A 25,854-nucleotide genomic window follows, 5' to 3' on the forward strand; every position below is an offset into this window, starting at 1 on the left:
TACAATAACTACAAGATAACTATAACCACGATTTAAAACACAGATATATAAAACACCCTCTTCTCTTATTTCCTTAGTTTCTCTATTTTCCTTCTCACTAAGTAAGCTAAAGCAAACAAATATTGAAAAGCAAAAGCAAAAGAGGCATTCAACTTTCCAACCAATGCACAAAGCAAACCACACTAATAACCATAAAGTGAACCAAAGCAAACCTCATTAAGCAAACACAAGAACATGATAAAAATCCAACATATATACTATACACATGTGTCATACTCTTTCTTGTTCCAATTGCAGCAATGGCAGAAATTGTCCCTGCTGAACCCATTCATGAAATCTATTTTGAGCAAGGAGAAACATCTACATGTAGAGAAGAAACAACACAACATGAACATGCCAACTTGGCCATTACAATAGACACAAGTAGTAGTAGTAGTAGTAATAATAATAATGACAACCTTGGTTATGTTCCAGGACCCTTTGATAGTGAAAGGTTACCAACCATTTTTGCTTCGGAGATACAAAGGTTTCTTCGTGTGGCTAACTTGGTTGGAAGAGAAGAGCCACGTGTTGCTTATCTTTGTAAGCCTTTTTTGTTGTTGGGAAATTGTTGTTTTCTACTGAAGTTGTTTTTTTTGTTGTAGAATGTTTTCATTTTTTGTTTGTGTTGCATGGTAGTAATGAAAAATGTTATAGAACTGGTTTTTGTGCAAATAATGTGTGGTCCAATTATTCTATTATGATATTGAGTAACTCACACTGTTCATGGAAATCTCTTAGTTTCAGAGATTTGTTGTATCTTATAAATGGGAACATTCATTTTTGAGAATGATACTATAAGATTCCTTTTCTCCTTAGGTCACTGTCCTTTTTCTTGTACATTAATTATTATACTATGTTACATTAGTTATCTCTAGTTTCTCTCTTATGTACTATTACATAAATTACAAAATGGAATGTACATAATGAAACTATGTGTTGCATAATAAATATTAATAATGCATATCTCATATTGAACTAATAATTATAGTTTGCAGGCCGTTTTCATGCCTTTGAAATTTCACACAACTTGGACAAAAATTCTAGTGGAAGGGGTGTTAGACAATTCAAAACTGCACTTCTTCAAAGACTAGAACAGGTGAATAACAATGCTGAAGAAGCTTATTCTGTGTATAATAACATTGGTTTGATTCATATTTGCATGTTGATAATTTGGTCGGTTATTGTGAATTGTAATGTTATATACAGGATGAGCATGTTACTATCAGAAAAAGGAAGGAAAAGAGTGATATTCGGGAACTTAAGCGTGTTTACCATGAATACAGAGATTATTTTATGAGACATGATAAAACATTTGATCTAGAACAAAGGTAACAACTATGCTTAAACTGAATAATTCACCATTTTGTCTTTGGAAACAGATTTTTAGACACTTTTATAGTCTCTGCTAATACTACTCTTGTAATGTTTCTATCTTATCAGTCATAGGGAGAAATTGATCAATGCGCGAAATATTGCTTCTGTTCTGTTTGAGGTGTTGAAAACAGTTTCGAACACTGCTGGTCCTCGGGTGATTTCTTTCATCCTTTTTCATACATGTTCAATTTCCATTTTTAAGTTGCATTGAATCGACTAATCATAGCCGAGTCGAGAAAGACTATTTAAGAGCGAAAGCGTTCCTAATGCCTATTTTTTACATTTGCGATACTCGAATTGCTTAAGGATTTCGAGAATTATAAATTTTACCATATGCTTATTGTTTCATGAAGTTTCTCATCTTGTCCAAAATAGGCACTTCATGAAGGAAATGCAATCCACAAAAAAACCGAGTTTAACATTTTACCACTTGAACAAGGAGGCATTCAGCATGCAATTATGCAGCAACCTGAGGTATGATACTGTTTTGATGATTCGATTATGCAGCAACCAGAGTCACAAAAGAATCAATTACAATATGATGAACTGATTGTACTTATAAATTGATACAGATTAAGGCTGCTATTGCAGTTATTCATAATGTACGCGGTTTACCCCCAGCGCAAGAGTTCAAGAAACAAGGACCCTTTTTAGACTTATTTGATTTTCTTCAGCATTGTTTTGGATTCCAGGTCAATTATCCTAGTTAAATTTGACTCAACTTTTTTACATAGACTGATAAGAAAATGGTGGAGTAATGTGATCAAAATTGCACTAACTCGGCTTTCCGGAATTTGAATTATATATTATGTGTCTTACTCTAGGAAGCCAATGTGGCCAACCAAAAGGAACATCTGATTCTACTCCTAGCAAATATGCAGACTCGGCAAACCAAAAACCAGACATCTGTTTTGAAGGTGCATTCGCTGTTAAATAATTTGTATTCTGCCTTTATTTTATCACAATTTTCAATGTACAATATGTCATTTTTTTCATATCAGTTAGGAGAAGGAGGCGTGGATGAATTGATGAGAAAGTTCTTCAAAAATTATACTAACTGGTGCAAATTTGTGGAAAGAAAAAGCAATATCCGGTAACCGATCTTATTCTTTTCTCACTTTCAGTACATAAACTTTTATTTGTTCCCTTGATAAACACACTGAGGTATATTTCACTTTTTTCTATGTGCTAACTATTATTTTGATTTCTCTTTTATCTGTTTACCATAAACATTCTTTCTGTTACTTGTGTCGCAGGTTACCTTTTGTGAAACAAGAAGCCCAACAATATAAAATTTTATACATTGGCCTTTACCTTCTCATATGGGGGGAGGCTGCAAATTTGAGATTCATGCCAGAATGTCTATGCTATATATTTCATCATGTATGTTAAATCTGAACTAGGAGTATATTATATACGGCATTTAAGTTCCAAAGGTTCTACGGACTTCAATTTGGTTTATAGACTAAATCAATAATATTTTCGACCTTTATCGAAGTTTTCAAATAACCTTACATTACATGATTCTTATCTAATTCATTTGGATACTATTTTATGAAGATGGCATATGAATTGCATGGAAATTTAAGTGGAGCTATTAGCTTAACAACATGGGAAAAAGTGATGCCTGCATATGGAGGAGAACCTGAGTCATTCCTTAACAATGTTGTCACCCCAATATACAAGGTTATTGAAAAGGTACTATGTAATTTGATACTTTTTTTTCTTCTTTTATTGGTTTCTTCTTCAATAATACTAAATACTTTTCCTCTTTCTAACACAAGGAAGTTAAAAACAGCAAAGGTGGTACAACTGATCATTCTTCATGGAGAAACTATGATGATCTCAACGAGTATTTCTGGTTAGTATGTCATTTTTTTATTATATTTTTTGTCATGTACTTTTCATGTGGCTTTCTTCACATATCATTATGTTCTTATTGCTGTTCTATATCTGCAGGCATCCTGATTGTTTCGGAATCGGTTGGCCAATGCGTTCGGACCATGATTTTTTCTATGTAGAATGTGAAGACAAACCCAAGGTCGTCAACAAGAATGCTCTTGTTGTATCACCTGATGAAACAGAAGAAAAGAAAATAAGAGAAAATGAGGATGAAGAACAAGAGGTGATTCTGTATTTCTCTTAAGCATTCTCTTTAAGATTTCTTTTTATTCTTATATAGGGTGACCCGCATGAGACTTCTACTTTCTGAAGTCCGAGGAGGGTACATATTACTAACCTCACCCGTACAGAGAAGTTGTTTCCACGATTTGGACTCGTAACCTCTAGGTCACGTGTGCCATGACACACCTTCTTTTGTTGAATTTATCACCCTATACTGACATATTATACTTGTTTTGTTGCTTTTCTAGGAACAGAATGATACAGCAGAAGAAACCCGTGAATCACACTGGCTTGGAAAGACAAATTTTGTAGAGATTCGTTCATTTTGGCAAATCTTTAGAAGTTTTGATAGAATGTGGAGTTTTTTTATTATATCCCTTCAGGTTTGCTCAAATATGTTGCAGATAATTTACAAGTTTCTGCTTCTTATGGCGGATTGTTTAGAAAGTTGTTCTGTTTTTGGTTCTCAGGCCATAATAATCATTGCTTTCCATGACTTGGGATCACCACTTCAGTTGTTTGATGCCAATGTATTTGAGGACATAATGAGCATCTTCATTACTGCTGCAATTCTTAAACTTATTCAAGGTATGGTGTTCATTTATGCCATTACTTAGTATTAATGTTAGTTTAATTGGATGTAGCACAAAAAAGTTGATTTGTTTAATAATAATATGGTATAGTTAACTCAGCTTTTAATCATTGGTGAAGTTTTGGGTAAATCTTTGTATGGCAAGTCTTATGCTTGATGGTAGTTTACACTTGGCAATGTATTACTCAATACCTATGTTTTATTTTTCAATTTCCGTATCGATATTCTAGAGTATTTATAGACAGTGTGTCTCTTCTCCTTCCTCTCACGTATAATCCTGATGAATGGATTCTCATTTTGTTGCAGCAATTTTAGACATCGGCTTTACGTGGAAGGCCAGATATACACTCGAATATTCTCAAAAACTGAAACTTGTGATGAAGCTAGTCTTTGCCCTTATATGGACTATTGTTCTTCCTGTGTGCTATGCTAATTCAAGAGGAAAGTATACTTGTTATTCCACAAAGTATGGAAGCTTAATTGAGCAATGGTGTTTTACTTCCTATATGGCTGCAGCTGCAATATACTTGACAAGTAATGCAGTTGAAGTTGTGTTATACTTTTTCCCTGCTATTGCCAAGTACATCGAAGTCTCGAATCACAAGATATGTCGAGTTTTGTCTTGGTGGACTCAGGTAAGTTCACCTTATTTTTACTGTATTTTCCAATAGTGTGTTAGATTTTCAGACATTGTTGGACCAATGTGCTATTGGAATAAACTTAATACAAACCAGATCTTAATAGTAATTCTAGTACTGAGTTCCATTTTCAGATATCTTAAGTATGACAATTCTATGTTTTTGGTATCAATCATTGTTTAATTTAGTCAAGAAGAAACTATTCAATAAAATCAAGAGATAATGGACTATTGCTTTGTCTATTACTTGGAAGTATTAATGTTCTTTGATTTTTTTGGATAATCCCAAGACATAATCAATATGCCATTCATTTCTATGGAAATGTATAGAAAGGGAAAATAATAATTAAGTTTTTCTGTAATTCTGTCTGCTATTTTGATCTTAGGAAAACTTCCAATATAAAATGTGATTGTTTTCAGAATCAATATAGTAATGTTTCCATGTGGAGTATATTATCCTTCACAACAATGAACATTTCTTGTTGACTTAAACTATGCTTTATTCGGACATCTTTCTGATGTTTTTAGCTTTTCATCATTGTCAATCAGCATTAGAATTCACAGTTATAAATGTTTTTCTCATTGATTATATGTGCATGTAATTGAGTGTAACATTTATTCATGGCGTTGTAACTTAAGTTTCACATTTATTAATCATACAGCCTAGAATCTACGTTGGACGAGGGATGCAAGAAGACCAGGTTTCAGTTTTGAAGTATGTTCTGTTATCTTGTTGGTTTGTTCTGAGTGTATGCATTTAATTGCACTAGTATAGTATATCCATCTTGGTCTATATATAAATATATCGATTTTCTTCTAATGTAGGTACACAGTATTTTGGGTATTGGTGCTAGCAAGTAAATTTCTGTTCAGCTATAGTTTTGAGGTAAATAATAGCATAACATCAATTATAGCACTACATTGATTAGAAACTTACTCTATTAATATATGCAGATAAAACCACTCATAGCACCAACCAGACAAATTATGAAAATTGGTGTAAGAAAGTATGAGTGGCATGAGCTTTTTCCGAAAGGTATTCTAAGTTTCTAATTGTTTTTCACATCATAAGGGATCGGTTAATGTCTCTAACAAAGGTTTGCTTGTGCTGCAGTAAAAAGTAATGCTGGTGCAATTGTGGCTGTATGGACCCCTGTAATAATTGTGAGTCTGAATCACATCCGGAACATGTATTTCTTTGGTCGAAATTCGACACCATTCATCAATTGTAATCATCTTTTATATTGGATTCGAAAGACGGCCTAATGATTGAACTATGAATGTTTACAAATGTACTATATGCATGTATTAGATGAAGTTCCTCATGTACTGATTTGTATACTTAACAAAACCATATTGATGGATGGTTAATATTATTCTGTTCTTTATGTATTCCAGGTATATTTTATGGACACACAAATTTGGTATTCTGTTTTTTGTACAATATTTGGTGGACTTTATGGCATCTTCCATCACCTTGGTGAGGTAGGCTATGTCTTTTATTTGCTTCTTATCACTCTATTTCCCTCAAAAATGAAATGATTGACTCGCTTTTCTTTTCGGAAATAGATTAGGACACTCGGCATGCTGAGAAGTAGATTTGATTCCTTGCCTTCCGCGTTTAATGTTTGTTTGATCCCACCATCTACGAAACGCGGCAAAAAGAAAAGAAAAGGTTTCCTCAGCAATATATTTCAAAAGGTGTGTGTTCTAAATTAGCAATAGTTAGATACAATAATTTTAACATATTTGCTCTCTTGTGTTAACCACTATTATTTGTCACAGATGCCTGGTGAAAAAAAAGCTATAGCCAAATTTGTTGTAGTATGGAATCAAATCATAAATCATCTTCGTCTCGAAGACTTGATTAGCAATAGGTAATGTTGATGCTGCAACCTTCATGCATGGCTATTTCTTGTTCAATGCCTAACACAGTTTTTCTCAACAGAGAAATGGATTTGATGATGATGCCCATGTCTTCAGAATTGTTTTCGGGCAAGGTTCGTTGGCCGGTTTTCCTCTTAGCAAATAAGGTAATGTACTTTGAACCTGAATATTATGTAATTCATGTAAACATCTTTTATTCATTAGTTAACTTTTTCTTTATACACATTCTAGTTTTCTACAGCTTTGACCATTGCTAAAGATTTTAAGGGAAAGGATGAGGTTCTTGCCAGAAAAATTACAAAAGACAAGTACATGTTTTATGCTGTAAGAGAATGCTATGAGTCACTGAAATATGTCCTTGAGATTCTTATTGTGGGAAACCTTGAGAAAAGGTAAAAAAAATGCAATGCTTTCTTTATACAATCTTCCCAGTTTCAACTACTTTTGTATATAATTTTTAACAGTGTCGATTCGGTGGTTATTTACGTATATTTAGGATGATATGCGATATACTAAGCCAAATTGAAACACATATCCAAGAAGGATGTCTTTTGAAGAACTTCAAGATGAAAGCTCTCCCAGCTCTACAAGCCAAGATCATTGAGCTAGCTGAACTTCTGGTAATTGTTTCCGAGACCGAAACTTAAGGCTAAAGTATTTATGTGGAATAATGTACATGACCAGTAGTAACCTTGAGTCCTAATAACTTTGATATGAATGTCACAAGATTGAGGGAGAGAAAGACCATCAGTACAAAGTTGTGAAAGTTTTGCAAGATATGTTTGAAATGATAACAAATGATATGATGGTTGATTCGAGGTATTGGTGCTTAACAATTTGTTGTCCTTTACAACTTTAATATCCTTCAGTTTTAAACTACTTACTATTTTTCTCAGAATATTGGACATTATCCACATTCCTGAACAAAATGAGAGTGGTTTTCTCTATCTGACTAAAGATATTGAACAACTATTTGCGAGTGAGGGAATGAATAGCGATATAGAAGGGCTATTATTTGCCAACGGGGATTCAATCCATTTTCCCTTGCCAGAAAGTGGCCCTCTGATTGAAAAGGTGATATTTATTACCTCAAATGATGCTTATTGTCATTCTCATTTCATCAAGAACTGCATACAACATTCACATATAGATGCAAGCACAATCATATATTGTAATGAAAAATAGCATCTCAAAGTTACATGTGAACTTTACTCATGTTATACTGATATAATCAGCCTGATCAACGCAGATAAAGCGTTTTCATTTGCTTCTTACTGTCAAAGATACAGCAATGGACATGCCTTCAAACATAGATGCTCGTAGGCGCATATCATTCTTTGCTACTTCTCTGTTTACGGATATGCCCGATGCTCCGAAAGTGCGCAGTATGATGCCATTCAGGTAAATTAAATGTGCATGAGTATTTCCTTTACTTTGAGAGATTAACACTACAATACATGATGGTCTAGAAATGATAAGAATATTAGCCCCATAGTTCTGTTACAGAACTCTCTTTGATATATAGTGTGATTGATGTAGTGTTATAACTCCGTACTACACCGAGGACATCAATTTTTCTCAGAAGGAGCTTGGTTCAGATAAAGAGGAGGATTCCATCATCTTTTACATGCAAAAGATATTTCCAGGTTGCTATAAATATAAATTTGTTTATGTATCTTGAACTTTCTATTAGAACTCATCTCATGGCTTGTTCGACCAAATTCGACAGATGAGTGGACCGACTTTTTGGAACGTTTGGGTTGTGACAACCTTAAGAGTTTAGAAAATGAACACAAGACAGAAGAGCTTAGACAGTGGGCTTCATTCCGGGGCCAGACACTAGGCAGAACAGGTTCAGTTTATTATTCTCAAAATTCGATGTTCATGCAATAATTTTAAGGCCCCTTTTTAATCATTCCAATCATGTTTGTAACAGTTAGAGGGATGATGTACTACAGAGAAGCCTTTAAATTACAAGCATTTCTCGACATGGCTGAAGATGAAGGTTTGTAACTAAGTAAAAGTGACATAATTCATCAGTATTTAGCTATATGGTACAATGGAACATATAAATAAATTTTTAAAAACAATTCATCATGTGACTGGTTCTATTGATGTAGATATTCTCGAGGGTTATGAGAATGCTGAAAAAGGTAACCGTGCACTATTCGCTCATCTAGAAGCACTGGCAGACATGAAATACACCTATGTAATTTCCTGTCAAGCATTTGCATCACAAAAGGCTTCACGAGATCCTCATGCGCAAGATATAATCGACTTAATGAAAAGGTAAATTTTTCGTACAAAATCAGAAAATTGTCTTGCATATTGGAACAGAATAATCAGACAATAGCCTTTGCATGCATGTATTGATTGCAGGTATCCATCTCTTCGTGTCGCTTATGTTGATGAAAAGGAGGAAATTGTGCCGGGTAGAGCTCCGAAAGTATATTATTCTAAACTGGTTAAAGTTGTCAATGGTTATGAGCAGGTATTCTTTTACAACATGAAAAAACTAGTCTAGAAAATATTTTCTTGTCAGAAATCCTTATTTATGTGCTGGTTGAATATTCAATAGGCCAGTACCACTTTAAATGCAGCATCATGAGTAAAAATGTAAGAGAAATAATAACCAAAAGATCATTTTAAGTATGATAGTATTTTCATTTAAAGTTCCAAATAGCCATAATCATACTAATTCATAAGAGATTACATTTATGATGAATCCTTAAAGATTTTCAATTTGTTATACATTTAACCAAGTAGGTATTCAGATGAATTATTAATCACTTGATGAAATTGTTGGTTGTCTAATATAGGTGATATATCAAATAAAGCTTCCTGGTCCACCAGATCTTGGAGAAGGGAAGCCTGAAAATCAAAACAATGCAATCATATTCACGCGCGGTGAAGCCCTCCAAACTATTGATATGAACCAGGTAGGTTTATTTTTTCTTTTGATATGAGCCATCTCCATCAATGTTCTTATGAATATCTGATTTTACAGGATAATTACTTAGAAGAAGCACTAAAAATGAGAAATCTTCTCCAAGAATTTCTTCATCACCAAGGACGGCGTCCTCCTACAATACTCGGTTTAAGGGAACACATTTTCACAGGAAGGTTAACTCTTTATATACATACATCATATTAAGCAAAATGTGAATCACATGTTCCTTGAATACAAATACACACTGAGGTTTAATACTCTAATAGGATATCCTTCATTCTCTTTTCACTTCAGTGTGTCTTCTCTGGCATGGTTCATGTCTTATCAAGAGACCAGCTTTGTCACTATTGGTCAAAGGCTTTTGGCAAATCCTCTAAGGTAATAATATGTTCAAGGTTGTTTGAAAAAATCAATGTAATGTTATGTTAGTAATGTTATGTTCGTAAACTCGAATAAATGCTTATCATTTGAGATGTATTCTCACATTCAGGGTGAGGTTCCACTATGGCCACCCTGATGTATTTGACAGGATTTTTCATATCACAAGAGGAGGAGTCAGCAAAGCATCTAAAACAATTAACTTGAGCGAAGATGTTTTTGCCGGTATGAATTGGTGACTTTAACATTATATTCTGATCAATGACCTAATATTTCTTATGATGCTAGACTCATTGTTTATGTCATGCAGGATTTAATTCTACTCTAAGACGAGGATGTATTTCCTACCATGAATACTTGCAAGTTGGCAAAGGTCGCGATGTAGGCCTAAACCAGATCTCAAAATTTGAGGCCAAGGTAGCAAATGGAAATAGTGAGCAAACTATAAGCCGTGATATATTCCGCCTTGGGCGTCAATTCGATTTTTTCAGGATGCTTTCTTGTTATTTCACTACCATTGGATTTTACTTCAGCAGCTTGGTAACTTATTGAACCATCACATTCTTTTCGTTTCTTTTTCCATCTCTTGATTGTAGTAACTTGCTGCTTATATGCCATGTTGGAATTTAAGAAATTTCTTGGTACCTATTTTATATTTACCTTCATTGTCTTACATTGACTTCTCATAATAAGAACTATATTATTGTGAACTTTTTCCCTTCTCACAAAGTTTCACCATAGGGAGAAATTGATAAAATGTCATTTTAAAGCAAACAAAGTTCACAATAATTAATGCACTTCAAAAGCTTATGTCCATAATAGGTTGGGTGAAAATATTTTGTGATATCCATAAAATTGATAAAATGTTATCCCATATAAAGTTTAAAACAAACAAAGTCCACCATAGCTATTGCATTGCAAAATGTTATGCTCATAATTGTTGGGTGGGAGGGGGAGACTTTGCATGTTTTCTGATATGACAATGCATCTGAGGTGAAGTTCTTCGACCTTTCACTAGGCAGTTAAGTAGTTCCTTGGTTTTCTTAAGGGAAAAAAGGACGGCCAAAAGTGCTCAAGACTCCCACTTAGTGGAGTCTAGGCAGGGTAGATATACATAGTCTTACCCTCTTGGTATTCTTAGGATGACGTGATAAAATTCTTGTCGGATGCTTTATACATTATCGATGACCTTTGCATCAGGTTTGACTGATTTGGATATATCCATTTGCTCCACAGATTTCAGTAATAGGAATATATGTATTTCTCTACGGGCAACTATACCTTGTGCTTAGTGGATTGGAAAGAGCACTTATTATAGAAGCCCGGATCAAGAATGTTCAGTCCTTGGAAACAGCTCTTGCCTCACAATCATTTATACAGCTTGGTCTTTTGACAGGCTTGCCAATGGTGATGGAAATAGGCCTTGAGAAAGGTTTCCTCTCAGCACTCAAAGACTTTGTTCTTATGCAATTGCAGCTAGCTTCTGTTTTCTTCACTTTCTCCCTTGGATCAAAAATACATCATTACGGCCGAACAATTTTGCATGGAGGTGCAAAGTACAGACCAACCGGGCGCAAAGTTGTTGTATTCCATGCTAGCTTCACTGAAAATTACAGATTATATTCCAGAAGCCACTTCGTTAAAGGATTCGAGCTAATTCTTCTGTTGATTGTTTATAACATGTTCAGAAAGTCTTATCAGAGTACCATGGCATATGTGTTAATAACTTATGCCATTTGGTTCATGTCATTAACTTGGTTGTGTGCACCTTTTCTTTTCAACCCTGCTGGATTCAGCTGGACGAAGACGGTAGATGATTGGAAAGAGTGGAATAAATGGATCAGGCAACAGGGTGGTATAGGAATTCATCAGGATAAAAGTTGGCATTCTTGGTGGGAAGATGAGCAAACACATCTTCGCCGAACAGGTCTTGCTTCCAGGGTGACCGAAATATTGCTTTCCCTTCGTTTTTTCATCTATCAGTATGGTCTGGTCTATCACCTTGACATTGCTCAGCATAACAAAGACTTTGTTGTTTATGTCCTTTCATGGATTGTGATTGTTGCAGTTTTCCTCTTGGTGAAGGTAACAATCTTCTTTTCCAAAATTTACTCAGCAAAACATTGTACTATGTCGTCACACATATTTTAGCAAATTAAACACACGGACGCTATATGTTTTGTTTCTTGCTGTTCTGACATATCTACCGAACGCTACCTTATAGTAGGCGTGGTACCATTGCATACTATTAACATAATTTAAGCATTCTTGCAGGCTGTCAATATGGGAAGACAACTATTCAGTGCTAATTATCAACTTGGATTCAGATTTTTCAAAGCATTCCTATTTGTGGCTGTCATTACCATCACTATTACTCTTTCCTTTATATGTGACCTATCATTGACGGACCTATTTGTTTGTTGTCTCGCATTCATGCCGACCGCATGGGGACTCATACTGGTAACTATCTTTATGAGCTTTGGTTGTAATAAAACTTTGACCTCTTTTGCTTACTACTAATCCAAGTGCTGTTGTTTTTGCTGGTTTAGACTGCACAAGCTGCAAGGCCAATACTAGGGAATACAGGATTGTGGGACTTCACTCGCGCACTCGCAAGAGGATTCGATTACGGAATGGGGATAGTTCTGTTTGGTCCTATAGCTATTTTGGCTTGGCTACCAATCATTAAAGCCTTCCATGCTCGCTTCCTTTTCAATGAGGCATTCAAAAGGCACTTGCAAATCCAACCACTTCTTGCTGGAAAAAAGAAGCAGCATAAACCTTGATCATGATTCTGTACTTGTTTATGTATAGTTTAGCAAATATCTTACTTAGTTTAAATTCTATAGGAGGATTTTAGGATGTGGGTATAGACATAGTTACATTATGTACAGCAACAGCTACATTTGTGTGAGAATGCATAGTGATAAATGTAGAAAGAGGAGATTATTGTTTCTCATTATTTGGTTGAATAAATAGAAAGAAAAGGAATTAAAATAATGTTTGCTTCATGTGAACACCACTTGTACTATACTCAAACTAATGCTTACAAGTTTACAACACAGAATTCATTGTTGGTTTTAAATTACAATTATGGTTACATTGTGATTACCGCGATTATGAGTATCCGATATCCGATTCGGCCGTCCATTTGCGCGTTGCCAATGTCAATGTTGAAATCTAAATTCTAGTTATGTTGTGTTAAAATTACAGACAAATGCTAGAAAATGTGGATGAATCTTTCAGATTGGTTAATATCAGCTGTGATTATTGCTAAAGAAAGATGCCAAAATCATATTGTAAATCTTTTCTTCTTGTTTATAACATAAAGTTCTTTACACGCATGCAAATTTCTATACTGTAAAAAAAGAATATAAAAAGAAAACTTCCCTACACCATAAACATGAACATGTTTTAATGTAACAAGGCTTATCCTCATCACAAAAACTGCTATATCATCCACAAGGAAAACTATTATTGTATAAACAATAGATCACAATTTATGAAAAAGCTTATAAAACAAGAACTTAATATACACTCCAATATATTCTTCAGTTGGAAAAACTGATATCTTTTCTATCTGCCACCAATTCCTCTTCAGGATTTGGTTCAACAGGTGTAATAAATTCTTCACCAGGCATGTCAGGGGTGACTACTATCTTTGGAGGGTTTTCTTCAAAGTTCTCATTCTTCACTAAGGCTCCATTGTCCACAGTAGTGTTAGATGGAACTGTCTGAACCACAATTACCTTCGGCTTCGGTGAACCATTGCTGGATGAGACCATGGCCTGGGAAGCAACTAGAGTTCTTTCATCTATAGGTGACTGAACTGCAGAAGATACACCAGAAGAGTCAGATTCATCTGACAAGACTCCCGATGCATCAGATTTAGAGTTCCTTGATTTACGGGAAAGAACATGCTTTAAGCTTCGAGCTGATTTTCCTGCATTCTTAAAAATATTCTTCGCCATATCCTTAACATGTCCTTTGCTTGGGCTCTCGGGAGCACTACCATCGTTTGAACCGGCTTCTGCTTGAAGCTTACCAGCCGGGAAACCAGAAATGTTATCCTCCATGACAAACTTCAGCCCAATGGAGTCCCCCTTGGTCTTGACTGACCTAATGTTGTCATGTGGAGATGGGAACTCCTCATCAACACAACCTAACTGATCCTCCCTTTTATGACTCCTGCGAAATACCGAACCGATCTTGTGCAAGCCCTTCCTAACTGTTTTCATTCGATGCTTATCTTCTGGATTACTATCGGGACTGCTGCTGTCGTTGTCCAAAGGTCCAGATGTTGTTATTGAATTACAACTTCCAAATGAATCACTAGGCTCCTTCCGAATTTCAGTATCAAGGCGTCGGTTCCTCCCTTTTCTAGGCTCCCAAGATTGGGAAACTTCACTTCCTGGGTGATGAACCCAAATTCCCGTCTCCTTTTGCCCTTCGACATCTATAGGCTCATAGTTATCTGCCACCTTCGGCGATTTTTCAGATGGAGTGGGTGGGGAGGAATTTCTATTAGTAGAGCCACTTTTAAAAGAACCTTTGTTAGAAGTGTCATCGGCAAATGATTTTTTTTGTTCTTCGATATCCACTGTTTCCTGGTCATTTGTATCAAACCCCTGTACAGATAAAATTCAAAGTTGAAATCAAACTCTAACGATAAACCAGGAGCAACTTGTTACCTTTCATGCAGACTATACCATTTTCCATTTTCATCAGTTTTCTGATTCTTTTATTAGATTTCTTCTATTCATAAATAATGCCAAGTACAAGTACCAAAATAAATGAGACGAAAAATCACCTTTCCATTGTCTTCGAGAATAGTTACTGCTAGATGTAACCTTCCCGTTTTTATGTTCTCAAGCGGCAGCCACATATCATGCCTTTGCCCGTCCCTCAAATCATTGATGTCCACAGAACAATCCCTAAAAACAGTGCAAGACTTCATTAGTCTGATAAAGAAACACCAGTGACAGAAATTACGGAATAATCGAAAGGATATCATTGGAAACATACACCCTGAATAAAGGATAACATACACAACAAGACAACCAAATGACCAAACAAAGTGGCAGACAAGAGATTGAATGAGACATAAAGAGAATTATTGTCTGACTAGTGGGAATTAAGTTGATTCTCAAGACCAAAATTTAAATACAGTGAAATGTATACAAGAAACAACACATGACAAATTACAAAATTCCAAAACCGAAACCAACCCAAGGGTATCATCATAGAAACGGTCCTTGTCAAGAACTGCAATAGCCAGCACATTGTTACACTCCCACGATATGATGGGAATTTTAAATTCCTCATGCCATTTTGGAGTAAGTGTTTTCTTTTGTATCTCTGTCCTGAATCTGTATCCACCCAAGTGACCTTTCACATACGGATCTGATAATCCTGGAACGTTGGAAATTTTGTTAATTGTTTATACGCAAAACAAATACAAGGTTGACATGAAATCGTCATAGATAAAGGGATAACCATTTAGATCTGCTGACTTCAAGTCCGATGCTTCAATGACCTCTACTTTCGCATAAGCAACAGGGTCCTTCTCATCCACGGAAAACCAAGGCTCTATAACATTAAGAGTTATGGATGGATAAGTATTGGAAAACAAATATGTAAAGCATAAATGCATAACATATACTAACATATATAAAATCATGCCTTAAAAACTAAAAGATGTACTTAATAGGGATTCTACATAGGGTCGTAGAAATGTGCTTTTGTTCACCAAAGATATGTGATGAGAGAAGATGAATGACGATAATTCTGATGACAAACATACAGTTTCTCCAAAATCATTTCAACAACTGAAATCCTATATTAATGAAACCATAACCAACTTTTGGAACTCCGATGTTAGTAATTTAGTATGAAAAGTTGACCCAGTTCCTACTTTGGAATCCTCTTAAAGAAAAGAACAAAATATAAAAGAAACGTGGAAAAAGAGAACATCGTTGAAACAAAGGTTCTTGATCGCGCAACATGTCTACTAGAGAAACCCCATAATAATAAATAAAAAAGGCCAGCGGCTCCGTATCAAATAGATGCCAAACGCGTGATATTATCCCAAACCAAGTCCTGTGTAAAACAACTTTAAAAATAAGAGATTTCGGCACTAACCAAATACATGAAAGTGTATTACACATTGCTACATACACTTAGCCACTTCACTTCTAAAAAAACCATGAAATCTAATTGGTCAAGGGTCACAGGGTACCAACATTCACCAAAAAGGCCGAATTAGGAATGTCATAAAGAACAATGTAAGAACATATGAGGTTTATATGAGGGGAATTCTTTTATGTGGCGATTGTGATTTATAAACCCGCAACACGCTATATGATAAATTCTATTAAGTACCGCAATCGAAATAAACAATTTACCTTAGAGGGATGCCCAGAAGGGTTTCTCTCAAGAAGGAAAGGTTGGCAGCATAGACCAATAAAACTGACACTTTCTATACTTGCTTTGATCTATATACATCGGTTGCCAAAAACTTATAGCCTAAAATAGGTTCATTAGAAGTTGATATCCTAAAAAACTAATGATTATCTAAAAGAACAATCACCAAGGCTACTATGTAAAAGGTTATTACAAAAGTCTATGGTACACATAACACATATTTACCTGCATGTGGTGAGATAAATTTCTCAACATCGACAACCAGCATATTGGGCTGCAAAAAATTTCAACATGTAAATATAGGAAAAAGTTAAAAAAAACTATTGACAGTTGTGACATCAAAAAACTACTAAAAGAAATGAAGAATTCTAAAACATTTATATTTTTGTCAAATTATTTTAGCATTCATTAAGTCAAAACTGAATAGAAATACATAAAAACAACATAATGAGAACAAACTTCACCTCGACAAGACTCTGCTCAAAAGCAATAGACAGAAGCTTATCCTGATAAAGAAAAGGTAGAGATAACACAAATTACTAACAGAATGACCAAATTAAAAGAGAAAAAAAACGAAGAGAAAGAGAGGGAGAGAGAGAGAAGGGAAAATGAAATGAAAACATTTGTTATGCACAAAATCAATATATACTTACTAGCCACCCAGCAATCCCTGGAAGTTCTGTCACATCAAGCCCATGAGTAAATATAGGTTTGACAGTCATTTGGAAATACGGGGGCTCAACAAAGCATACACGCACACGGCTAAGGAAAGGCATTGTCCGGATAAACTTCACCCCAACCAAGACCTTTAGAAAAGAAACAAAAGACAAAAAATTCATACATTTATTTTATTCTCATTTCTCTCCCAATTTCCAAAAACAAAATCACTTCAAGAATCTTCATTTCATCATAAGAACTGTGCGTTGAACCTATAAAAATCGCATATCGAACAAGACACAAATTTTCTTAGTATTGCTAACTTAACCTAAGGTATTATATGAATCACGGTAAAATTAAAATTCCATAGCCAAGTGGCCATACCTTTCCTTCAACATGCATTCCTGTTATGTGCAGCTTTGCCGTCATTCCAAAGCCCAATCTTTTTCTTAGTTTCACAGCAAGTATTGCACTCATGTCGTCAGCCGTGAGAAAATTCATTCCTAACTCCAGAACCTGTAACAATCACACTGAAACATCTAAATCAAACCAAATAACATTTTCAGCTGCAAATGATGAACAAGACATTGTCCTGATATGTAGCTTTAACAAATCACATACCAAGTGGTCATCATTACTCTGGCGAAGTACCCGAATTTCAGTAATCAAAGGGGGATTTCTTCCCAAGTAAAGGTGCTGAACAACAGCTTCTTTCTGCAGATATAGTATAATATTATAATAGATAGCCATCAATATCGGATCACACTAGAAGCCAAAGGAACGCTTCGGTGCAGAAACACAAAAAAATAACAAAAATCAAAGAGACAAAATGAAAAAAAAAATACATGTTTCTGGCTCATAGTCTCAGATAATATGAAATTCATATCATATATTAATATTTAAACATGCTTTTGAGGAAAATACCGAAAATTCAAATTGTTTTATTAAGCACTATCAAAGATAAATGAGTCATACAGCAGTCCAAGGTTTGTATTTCTCTAAAAACCATGGTATGATAGGGAGCAAAATCTTCTGAGAGGCAATCTGTTCCATACATATGGGCCATATGTTTTCAATAGCGTGGTTCAACCACCGAACTGTTTCGGAATCAGAAAGCACCTGAAGTACACGAATGAACATTACCCAGTTTATAACTATATCAAGTAAATCATCATAATCCCTTTGCAATTTGAACATCACATCTCAAAATAATACTTCATACTTGCAATGATAACATAAAAACAAAAGATACCAAAAATGTAAATTAATTTCCAAAAGAAACAACTACTACGAGGAAGTGTTGCGCTGTAAATTCTATAATTGTTCGCCTTGTTTTCCTTTAATTGAGCTATACATAAGATTTTATTTTCATCATCAAATGAAAAACTTAGTTTTTAGAGAGATAAAAATATTTCTTAGTTCATAAAAAAACATTGAGAACATTATGGCGCCATTCGATCTATATAGTCAACCCACCAAGTATGATAAAGGCTTGGTTGTTGATGTCACTAAAAAAACATTTCTTGAACTTCCAGCCTGTAATCTAAGAGAAATTTATCGGCGACTACGAATCCATCAAAGTGCAGCAAAGGGGGCAACTTAGATGTGATTGTTAAACTTGTTCCCTCTCTCAGTATCAGATTCTGTTAAATACTTAACTCTTAGGAGAGTTGTACATAATATTTTTCTTCATTGCCGTTATTCCATTTACTTGTAACTTGCTAATAATACTATTCTCCCCTCAAACTTGAACCAATGAATTAAAGAAAATTTAACTCTCATAGTTTCTTTTTTTATCTTTCACCTTTCTTCATTTACTTGCAACTTATTATTTTACCCTCAAACATCATGAAACCTTAGAATCAAAATAAGGAGCTCAAAATTACCCTTCTTTGATTAGATTGTTTCCTCTCCTCAAACTGCAACTTCCTCCGAAGCCTTGTAACATAACGCTCATGAACCTTTCCATAGAAAAAGGAAAAGATCAAAGTCAGCATATATTGTATTCTATAACCTTTTCTCTGACTTTATACAAAAATAACAACAAAATCCAACTAGGATTTCAGTTCCAAACATTACAGTAAGAGTCTGTTTACGAGTTACGTTTTCGAGAGAGAAAGGAAAATATAAGATTTGAGAGTCATAAAATACATTTGTGAGAGCCTTCTATTTCCTTTCATTCCCAAAAAATGGACCCAGAAAAGTGTCAATTTTTTAATCAAAACAGATAAAGAATAATAACCAAAAAAGGTTGCAAATTTGACAAGTGTGATTCACACCAGATATAAATAGATCAAAGCTACGAAATAAACAATAGAGTGGCACAAGTTGTAAGCAGATAGAATCCAAATCCCTATTAGCATGATTGCCACATGATGCAAGATTGAAACTTCAGTTATATCCATCTCTTTCAATCCCTTCAAAAACCAAGACAAAAACTGCAAAACCCACCAACCCTTAACTTCAAATCATCACTCCTTGCATTAAAGTTTCAAACTTTAAGTACAAAATAAGTGCCCAATATAGAGATCCCCAATGATAAGAAACCCAAATCTGAGTAAGAAAGTTTCAATCTTTTATAGAAAGTTAGAGACCCAGTTGCTAAATAATGAAAGTCTTAAAGAAGAAAGTGTTGAAATATTGATGTGAGTTGTGACATAACAAGATAAAAAATGATGGGGGAATGAAAAAATGGGAATTTGGGTCAAAAAGGAAGAAATTGAATAAAACTAAAATGAAAAAAAAAATGAATATTATAGAAAGTTGAGAGGGTTTGGAATCAGGGAATAGAGATTGAATAAATGTATGAAGGAGAGAGAACATGAAACGTTGACAAAAACATCGTAACGTGTGAAGTTTCACTCTTTGTTCGTTGACACGTGTCAAATACGTGTAGCAAGTGACACATGACGGTTCTAACACGAAAAATGAGATAGAAAATGCTACCATAATAATTATCTATACTCATTAATGTTTAGTAATACCGTAGCACATGTTATCTTTCAAAGTCACTTCATCTTTTATTAGTTCCTAATTTTAATTTAAATATTTATTTTGACCAATTATAAGTTCATAATACATAAAGTGATATAAACTGTGAGACGACTTATGCATATTCATTCACTTCTTATTATTGTTTCTTACCATGTTTGAACCAGAATTATAAGGTTACCTCATTTTATTACAATCTTATACTTACTTTAATATTTAATATTTATTTTTAATTATGATTCACTCTTACAAAACAGTGTAAGTGAATGATGTATTAAATAAATATAAATTTTTATAATGACAATATATAAATATTACATTCTTTTCTGAATCAACAAAGTATATAATATGATTTTATGTATAAAAACATTATAATAATAACTAATTAGAATGGTAAAATGGGCAATAAGAAATTACATCAAATTAGGTATTTATAAAATGTTTTGACTTTATGTATGGTATAAATATAAATATAGATGGATATAGATGATTTAGTTTCACTAACAAAAAGAACTTACTCTATGATTTAATTACAATTAGAAATCTAATTAGTAATAGTTTACAAGTTCATTATACAATTAAGTTGATCCATAAAAATGTTGATATGGTGGTATATGCACACAACAACTCCAACTTCATGGAAGGATCATGATGAGATAACAATCCATACTATTAGGCATTAATTCTTAAGGGACACGTGGCAAAAAATCCATCTTACAAATTTTTTGAGGCCTCATTGATGAATGTATGCATCAATTAAAGAGAAAGAGATGTCTAAGAGAATTCATATTCTTTATCATTCATATTCATATTTAAATTTGCTTATTTTTTTTATTTTTTAAATATAATAATTTTAAAGCAATATAAATAAATAATATATTAAGTGTGTACACAATTTTGGGAATAAAATATTTCATTCTATTATGATATAAATTATCTTCTTCGACTACTAAAATTATGACATATATCTTATTTAACCATTTTTTTTCATAAAAATACTTTTAAAAACTAAAAAAAAGTAAGATATAAATCATGGTGGAAAGAAATAACAAAATTTATGGATTGATATTATATTCAATTTTTTATTGGTATATTTCATTCTTAATTAAAACCAGAAAATAATAATTGAATGGGTCCATAAATAATGATAACAATACCTTAATGCCTTAACCAAACTTTTCATTGAGTGAGTCACATAAACCATTTAGCAGTCAAACTCACCGAAAAAGAAAACAATGACCGAACAAGACAAACCCACATCCCTCTCCGGCGACCACCACCACCACCACCAACCTCCGCCGTCTTCTCAGCCTCAACCTTATCCTCCTCCTCCGCAGTATGGCACCTTCCAAGGCGTCTCCAACTACCCTCCTCCTCCGCCGGACCTTCACACCGCCATCGGATTCCCTCACCCGGCCCCGCCACCTGGCGCCACCGACTACTCAGATCCTCCTCCGCCGTACTACCCTCATGGCTACCAAGCAGTTCCTGGTAGTGCATCTACCCTTTTGGGTCGAAAAAAAGTTTTTTTTTTTTACTTATTTTGTTTGATTTGAGCTTGGAAATGAAAATTTTATTTGTTTTAGTGAAAATTTACATTTCTAGAATGATTTAGCAAATGATTTGTGTGATGGGTCGGATAAAAGATTGGAACTTTCGAGATGGTTTTTTGTTTCTATTCAAATCTGCTTGCAGCTGCTGCTAAATTGCATGTTCTGTTTGATTGTTATCAAAGTATGTGGATTTAGATGCAAATTAGTTGTAGGTGGGTGGAAGGAGAATTTTGTAAACTTGGGTTGACTTAGTTTTTGATATTGAGTATTAGGCATGATTAAATTTTCTCAATATAGTTGATTGGTGAAGGTTGGAAGTGATTATGAGTTGAGTGATGTGAATGATTGGGATATGTTTTTGACTGTGTGAGTATTTTAGAATGGAATGAATTTGATGGTTGGTGATTCAAGGTTTTGCCTTGATCATTGGTTCACCTGTGATTATTATCCATTGCCGTCGTAGTCTTCAACTCTTTGTATCTGTGGCCGACTCGCCTATGATTAAAGTGGGTAGCTTTGGTTACATGATGATTGCACTGATTGATAGACTGCTTGAAGGAGTAGATCTACTTTATATTAGATATTGTCATTCTCATTGAGACTTGTATATGGCTATATGCTGTATTGCTCAAGAGCTATGATGTGAAAACTTGGGTTCGGATGATTTATGATCCACGTTGTTGCAATGAAATGAATTGATAGATAATCATGCAGCACTGATTTGGCAAAAACTACATTGGTATCGTAAGAAGGAAATTAAGAACAGTTGGTTTTTTGTTTGAGAATATGATGGATGTGAGTTTGATGATAATGCCTCATTGTGGAGTGACAGACTCCATTTCCTTTCCTGCTAGATTTTGATACAGTTTCCTCTGTGATATTGGTCCAGGTTATGCAGTTGCTGAAGGAAGACCTGTAAGAGTACGCCGCCTTCCTTGCTGTGGTCTTGGTTGCGGCTGGTTCCTGTGAGTAAATTTTCTCTTTGGTGGCTGATTACTTCACAGTAATAACTTCTAGATATGGCGATGTTGGCTTGCCTTTTTATTATAAGATGTTAAAATTTCAAGACATAATATACATTTCACTATAGGTGTCATCTTTCAAGTTTCAATGCTTTAGACCACCACATATGTAAACCTCAGTTTCTGTTTGTGGATTATTGCGTCAAGTTATTTTTATCTTCCATCACCAATAACATTTTGATTCAAGGAAATCATTTTATAAACTTCTCAGCTGTGCATGAGGGAAACACTCATTGATTTCTAATGTTAGTTTCTTTTATATTTGATCATGTACCAAGAGAAAATTGAAATTGTAAGTGCATTTTTATTTTGAATTATTATAATGAATCTACCTAATCCTAGTATTATCGAGCAAAGAAATTAGCCTAAACTATACAATAGCAAATTTACTTACTTGGATTGGAATACCAGAGCTTTCTCATTATGCTTGCATTTAAAGGGCTGATGACTATAACATTTTTCAATGTGAGAGGGGGAGATGAGGGAAATGGCATAGGATTTGCCATTTCATGAGACCCTTCTCAAACATCGACTATTTTGTTTTACAAAATGGCTACCTTCCAGGCAAGCTGCTTTGAATTTTCAGCAGTTTGCGTCTATTGGTGCCTACACTTTTTCTTTATTATCGAAACCCTCTTCCCACCTCCCTCTCTGTGTTCAACGTAACATGGATGTAGACTTCGTGTAGCCATTATTCTAACCAGTTCATGGTTAGGCTGGACTAATAATTTTTGTTGTCTATGACATTTTTAAGGTATGCGTAACATTGTCATTTATTATTTGTCCATATATATCAACATTGACACAGATATTGTATTCACGATGTATAACAAGTAGATAGTTGACATGGTTCACCACTTTTAAAAAATTTATTGGTGACTATTTCAGCTTTCCTCAGTTAATAACCTATCATAATAAGTATTATATAGTGTATTGGGTGGGGGGAGTTTTTCTTTAAGGCGCCAATTTACTTGAACCATGGGAAATAATTTCAGTCTTTACCTGAATATGTGGGCATGATGGGGATGGTTCATATGTTCTTCCATTCTGCTTCTGATTTCAGTATGATCTTAGCTGGAACCATTTAAGTTATTGCCTTATATAGTATTCATTATCAAAATTGTTAATTTTCATATCTGTTATTGCCTTTCTCTTTTGTGTGTGTTTGTAGTAGCAATTTTTTATAGGCGTATTAACCACTTACTTTGTTTGTTTACTGGGTTGTTGATTTCCGAAGTTTTTTTTTGTGCTGTTGTGAAGGTTTATATTTGGTTTCTTGCTTGCTGGTGTTCCATGGTATGTTGGAGCAGTACTTATGCTTTGTTCCAGAGTAGACTATCGAGAGAAACCTGGATATGTTGCTTGTATAGTTGCTGTAAGTGATTCTGCCTTTCTTTTTCTTTCTCTTCTCTTCGCTTATTTCAGTTCTTAAGTTTTGTATATTCTTTTTTACAGTGCTATTGTTTGAATTTTATCGGATGTAAACTCTTCTGTAGTTTTTACCTCCTCCTCATCCAAGCTTTTGTCATGTTAATTATGAAAGTTTAGATGAACTCGTAACGGATACTTGGACTAGCGTTTTGTTAACTGTGTCATAACTCTTAACTTCACATTCCATAATGCATGAGAAGGTACCTCACTATGTTGTGTAATAACTCTAACTTCGTAAAACCGCATTTGCAGGCTGTTCTGTACACAATTGCAATCATTTTTGGTGTGTCAAAGGTAGTAGATGATTGATAATCTTCAATGTAAAGACTTGTTCAGGTTGTTACATGAGTGAGGGTAAGTGTACCAGTTGCTGAAAGTTATGTCTCGGTACAATTTACATATACCATATTCATTGAAAAAACTGACACCATATGCAATTTGTAATAGTTGATTTGTTGCATGGTTGTACTGTTACTGATGAATATGGCTGTGCCACACTTGTCGTGCTCCATAAGTGCCCTATCAATATTTGTAAAATATTATTTGCCCTATCAATATTTATTAGTATTGTTAATTCCTTAGATATTTGTTTTATGGTAAATGTAAATTATACTACCCATACAGTCTCCAAATATACTCTAAGGGCTATCACACTTGTTTCCCTTTTCCTTGTGTCTTACCCTGGCTGGACTTACCTCGTACCGATGTCCATCCATTTGCTTCCTTCGACCCGTTCTCATCGTCTGTTTTGTTGTTTTTTTTGTCGGTTTCTCTGTTCTGAGTTTGTCGGTTTCTCTGTTCTATATTGCCTTGGTTGCTGTCTTCTTGCATTGTATCTTTCCATGGCCAAATTCAAGCAATTGATACATTTTACCTACTTCCACTCAATGTATTTGTTGCTCCATTATCACACCTCCTTTTCCAACATCAGAGAATCCAACATGTTATGGTAAATTGTCATGTCTACTAGGACAATAGGAAATCACATTCTACCATTGTTTAGTGTTTATAGGATCCACCAAAATGGAAGTTCCTTCTTCCTAGTGAACTTTGATTTTGCTTTGTGCCGCTGCAATCCAATATGGCAGTGATAGTTCTGGCAGTCGAATCCATACGGGCACCCCTGTAGCTTATTTATTTGTCTTTTTCCGTCTCCATTAACCATGCCTTTAACTATCACTGCTTTTACATCAAAGTAGTCTGGCTCCTTTAACAACCGCTGATCACGAGCATTGACTTGATGCATAAATGGCTCTGGTTTGCATTAATAATTGGACGACTGTTTGGACCGTTTCAAACTGCAGAAAAACTGGTTAGACCAGGTTAAACCGGGATAACCTGGAATTTCCCAGGTTAACGACTCAGCCGATTTGCTACCATTAAAAAGACTAAGGCAGAAACAAAAGGCGATTATTCTTCCTCAGTTCCTCTTTCACTAGCAAAAGTGCAAGACTATGGATTGAGAGTAAAAACACTCACTGGGGTACTTTGCTGTTTGCTTGATCCATTTGATCCCAATGGTCACTTTTTGAAATAAGAATATAAAGATTAAGATCCTTATTATTGGCTCATAGATATTTTTGCATGTTGTATGGATGAAAACCCAGCTATGGAGTGGAATTTACTAGGGAATATTTTATATCTAGGGATATCTTTTTGTAACTTCTAACAAACATAAGAATATACCATTCCCAATGCATTATCCCTGGGAATAACTGCACAACTTGAAACAAACAACAACTTCCACTTTCTGTAAAAGATATGCATGCAACAAAAATATAAGAAGGAAAATG

At 34.5% G+C, this 25,854-nt stretch overlaps 3 protein-coding genes across 9 annotated transcripts; 2 read left to right on the forward strand and 1 right to left on the reverse strand.

Moving 5' to 3' along the window:
• Positions 252 to 12,995, forward strand: LOC109334210 (putative callose synthase 8). Of its 3 annotated transcripts, none has more exons than XM_019569845.1 (41): positions 252 to 582; positions 1,038 to 1,138; positions 1,249 to 1,370; positions 1,483 to 1,570; positions 1,792 to 1,890; positions 1,989 to 2,108; positions 2,241 to 2,333; positions 2,418 to 2,509; positions 2,673 to 2,799; positions 2,977 to 3,114; positions 3,201 to 3,277; positions 3,376 to 3,541; positions 3,795 to 3,923; positions 4,011 to 4,128; positions 4,439 to 4,767; positions 5,432 to 5,484; positions 5,595 to 5,655; positions 5,724 to 5,805; positions 5,884 to 5,933; positions 6,168 to 6,254; positions 6,339 to 6,470; positions 6,555 to 6,646; positions 6,718 to 6,802; positions 6,888 to 7,048; positions 7,153 to 7,276; positions 7,384 to 7,475; positions 7,553 to 7,730; positions 7,906 to 8,057; positions 8,196 to 8,302; positions 8,386 to 8,508; positions 8,593 to 8,661; positions 8,777 to 8,945; positions 9,036 to 9,147; positions 9,476 to 9,595; positions 9,664 to 9,779; positions 9,901 to 9,984; positions 10,097 to 10,209; positions 10,295 to 10,524; positions 11,221 to 12,069; positions 12,259 to 12,444; positions 12,534 to 12,995. In XM_019569845.1, exons 1-41 carry the CDS (start codon positions 300 to 302, stop codon positions 12,768 to 12,770), a joined length of 5,946 nt encoding a protein of 1,981 aa, XP_019425390.1. In that variant the 5' UTR covers positions 252 to 299; the 3' UTR covers positions 12,771 to 12,995. The 3 variants fall into 3 exon arrangements, with proteins under 3 accessions (XP_019425390.1, XP_019425389.1, XP_019425391.1); XM_019569844.1 differs by having other exon boundaries at positions 253 to 582; positions 3,789 to 3,923; XM_019569846.1 differs by having other exon boundaries at positions 371 to 582; positions 1,031 to 1,138; positions 3,789 to 3,923.
• LOC109334470 (C2 domain-containing protein At1g53590-like) lies at positions 13,353 to 19,878 on the reverse strand. Of its 3 annotated transcripts, XM_019570274.1 has the most exons (13): positions 19,344 to 19,469; positions 18,951 to 19,025; positions 18,040 to 18,183; positions 17,686 to 17,778; positions 17,449 to 17,580; positions 17,061 to 17,213; positions 16,872 to 16,913; positions 16,633 to 16,681; positions 15,481 to 15,573; positions 15,213 to 15,396; positions 14,795 to 14,918; positions 13,653 to 14,612; positions 13,353 to 13,622 (listed from the first exon to the last, which is right to left on the reverse strand). In XM_019570274.1, the coding sequence occupies exons 1-13, from the start codon at positions 19,467 to 19,469 to the stop codon at positions 13,536 to 13,538; spliced, it is 2,262 nt and encodes a 753-aa protein (XP_019425819.1). In that variant the 3' UTR covers positions 13,353 to 13,535. The 3 variants fall into 3 exon arrangements, with proteins under 3 accessions (XP_019425819.1, XP_019425818.1, XP_019425820.1); XM_019570273.1 differs by having other exon boundaries at positions 13,353 to 14,612; positions 19,344 to 19,878; XM_019570275.1 differs by having other exon boundaries at positions 13,353 to 14,612; positions 18,951 to 19,142; positions 19,264 to 19,355.
• Positions 21,220 to 24,596, forward strand: LOC109333567 (60S ribosomal protein L18a-like protein). Of its 3 annotated transcripts, none has more exons than XM_019569060.1 (5): positions 21,220 to 21,567; positions 22,498 to 22,573; positions 23,891 to 24,005; positions 24,314 to 24,414; positions 24,494 to 24,596. In XM_019569060.1, exons 1-4 carry the CDS (start codon positions 21,291 to 21,293, stop codon positions 24,368 to 24,370), a joined length of 525 nt encoding a protein of 174 aa, XP_019424605.1. In that variant the 5' UTR covers positions 21,220 to 21,290; the 3' UTR covers positions 24,371 to 24,414; positions 24,494 to 24,596. The 3 variants fall into 3 exon arrangements, with proteins under 3 accessions (XP_019424605.1, XP_019424604.1, XP_019424606.1); XM_019569061.1 differs by having other exon boundaries at positions 21,225 to 21,546; XM_019569059.1 differs by having other exon boundaries at positions 24,314 to 24,595.

The sequence above is a fragment of the Lupinus angustifolius genome, chromosome LG19, assembly GCF_001865875.1.
Source record: "Lupinus angustifolius cultivar Tanjil chromosome LG19, LupAngTanjil_v1.0, whole genome shotgun sequence".
NCBI classification, from domain to species: Eukaryota; Viridiplantae; Streptophyta; class Magnoliopsida; order Fabales; family Fabaceae; genus Lupinus; species Lupinus angustifolius.

What these genes read in the sequence shown, in the direction of transcription:
- LOC109333567 (XM_019569060.1), top strand. Translation starts at nt 21,291, where the DNA reads ATGACCGAACAAGACAAACCCACATCCCTCTCCGGCGACCACCACCAC. An exon ending in TAGTGCATCTACCCTTTTGG is followed by an intron (nt 21,568 to 22,497) that starts GTCGAAAAAAAG and finishes ATATTGGTCCAG; the next exon opens with GTTATGCAGTTGCTGAAGGA. An exon ending in CTTGGTTGCGGCTGGTTCCT is followed by an intron (nt 22,574 to 23,890) that starts GTGAGTAAATTT and finishes GCTGTTGTGAAG; the next exon opens with GTTTATATTTGGTTTCTTGC.
- LOC109334210 (XM_019569844.1), top strand. Translation starts at nt 300, where the DNA reads ATGGCAGAAATTGTCCCTGCTGAACCCATTCATGAAATCTATTTTGAG. An exon ending in CGACATGGCTGAAGATGAAG is followed by an intron (nt 8,662 to 8,776) that starts GTTTGTAACTAA and finishes CTATTGATGTAG; the next exon opens with ATATTCTCGAGGGTTATGAG. An exon ending in TTGTCAATGGTTATGAGCAG is followed by an intron (nt 9,148 to 9,475) that starts GTATTCTTTTAC and finishes TGTCTAATATAG; the next exon opens with GTGATATATCAAATAAAGCT.
- LOC109334470 (XM_019570273.1), bottom strand. Translation starts at nt 19,469, where the DNA reads ATGGATATAACTGAAGTTTCAATCTTGCATCATGTGGCAATCATGCTA. An exon ending in CTTTGATCTATTTATATCTG is followed by an intron (nt 19,026 to 19,343) that starts GTGTGAATCACA and finishes TTCTATGGAAAG; the next exon opens with GTTCATGAGCGTTATGTTAC. An exon ending in AACAATCTAATCAAAGAAGG is followed by an intron (nt 18,184 to 18,950) that starts GTAATTTTGAGC and finishes CGTGTACTTCAG; the next exon opens with GTGCTTTCTGATTCCGAAAC.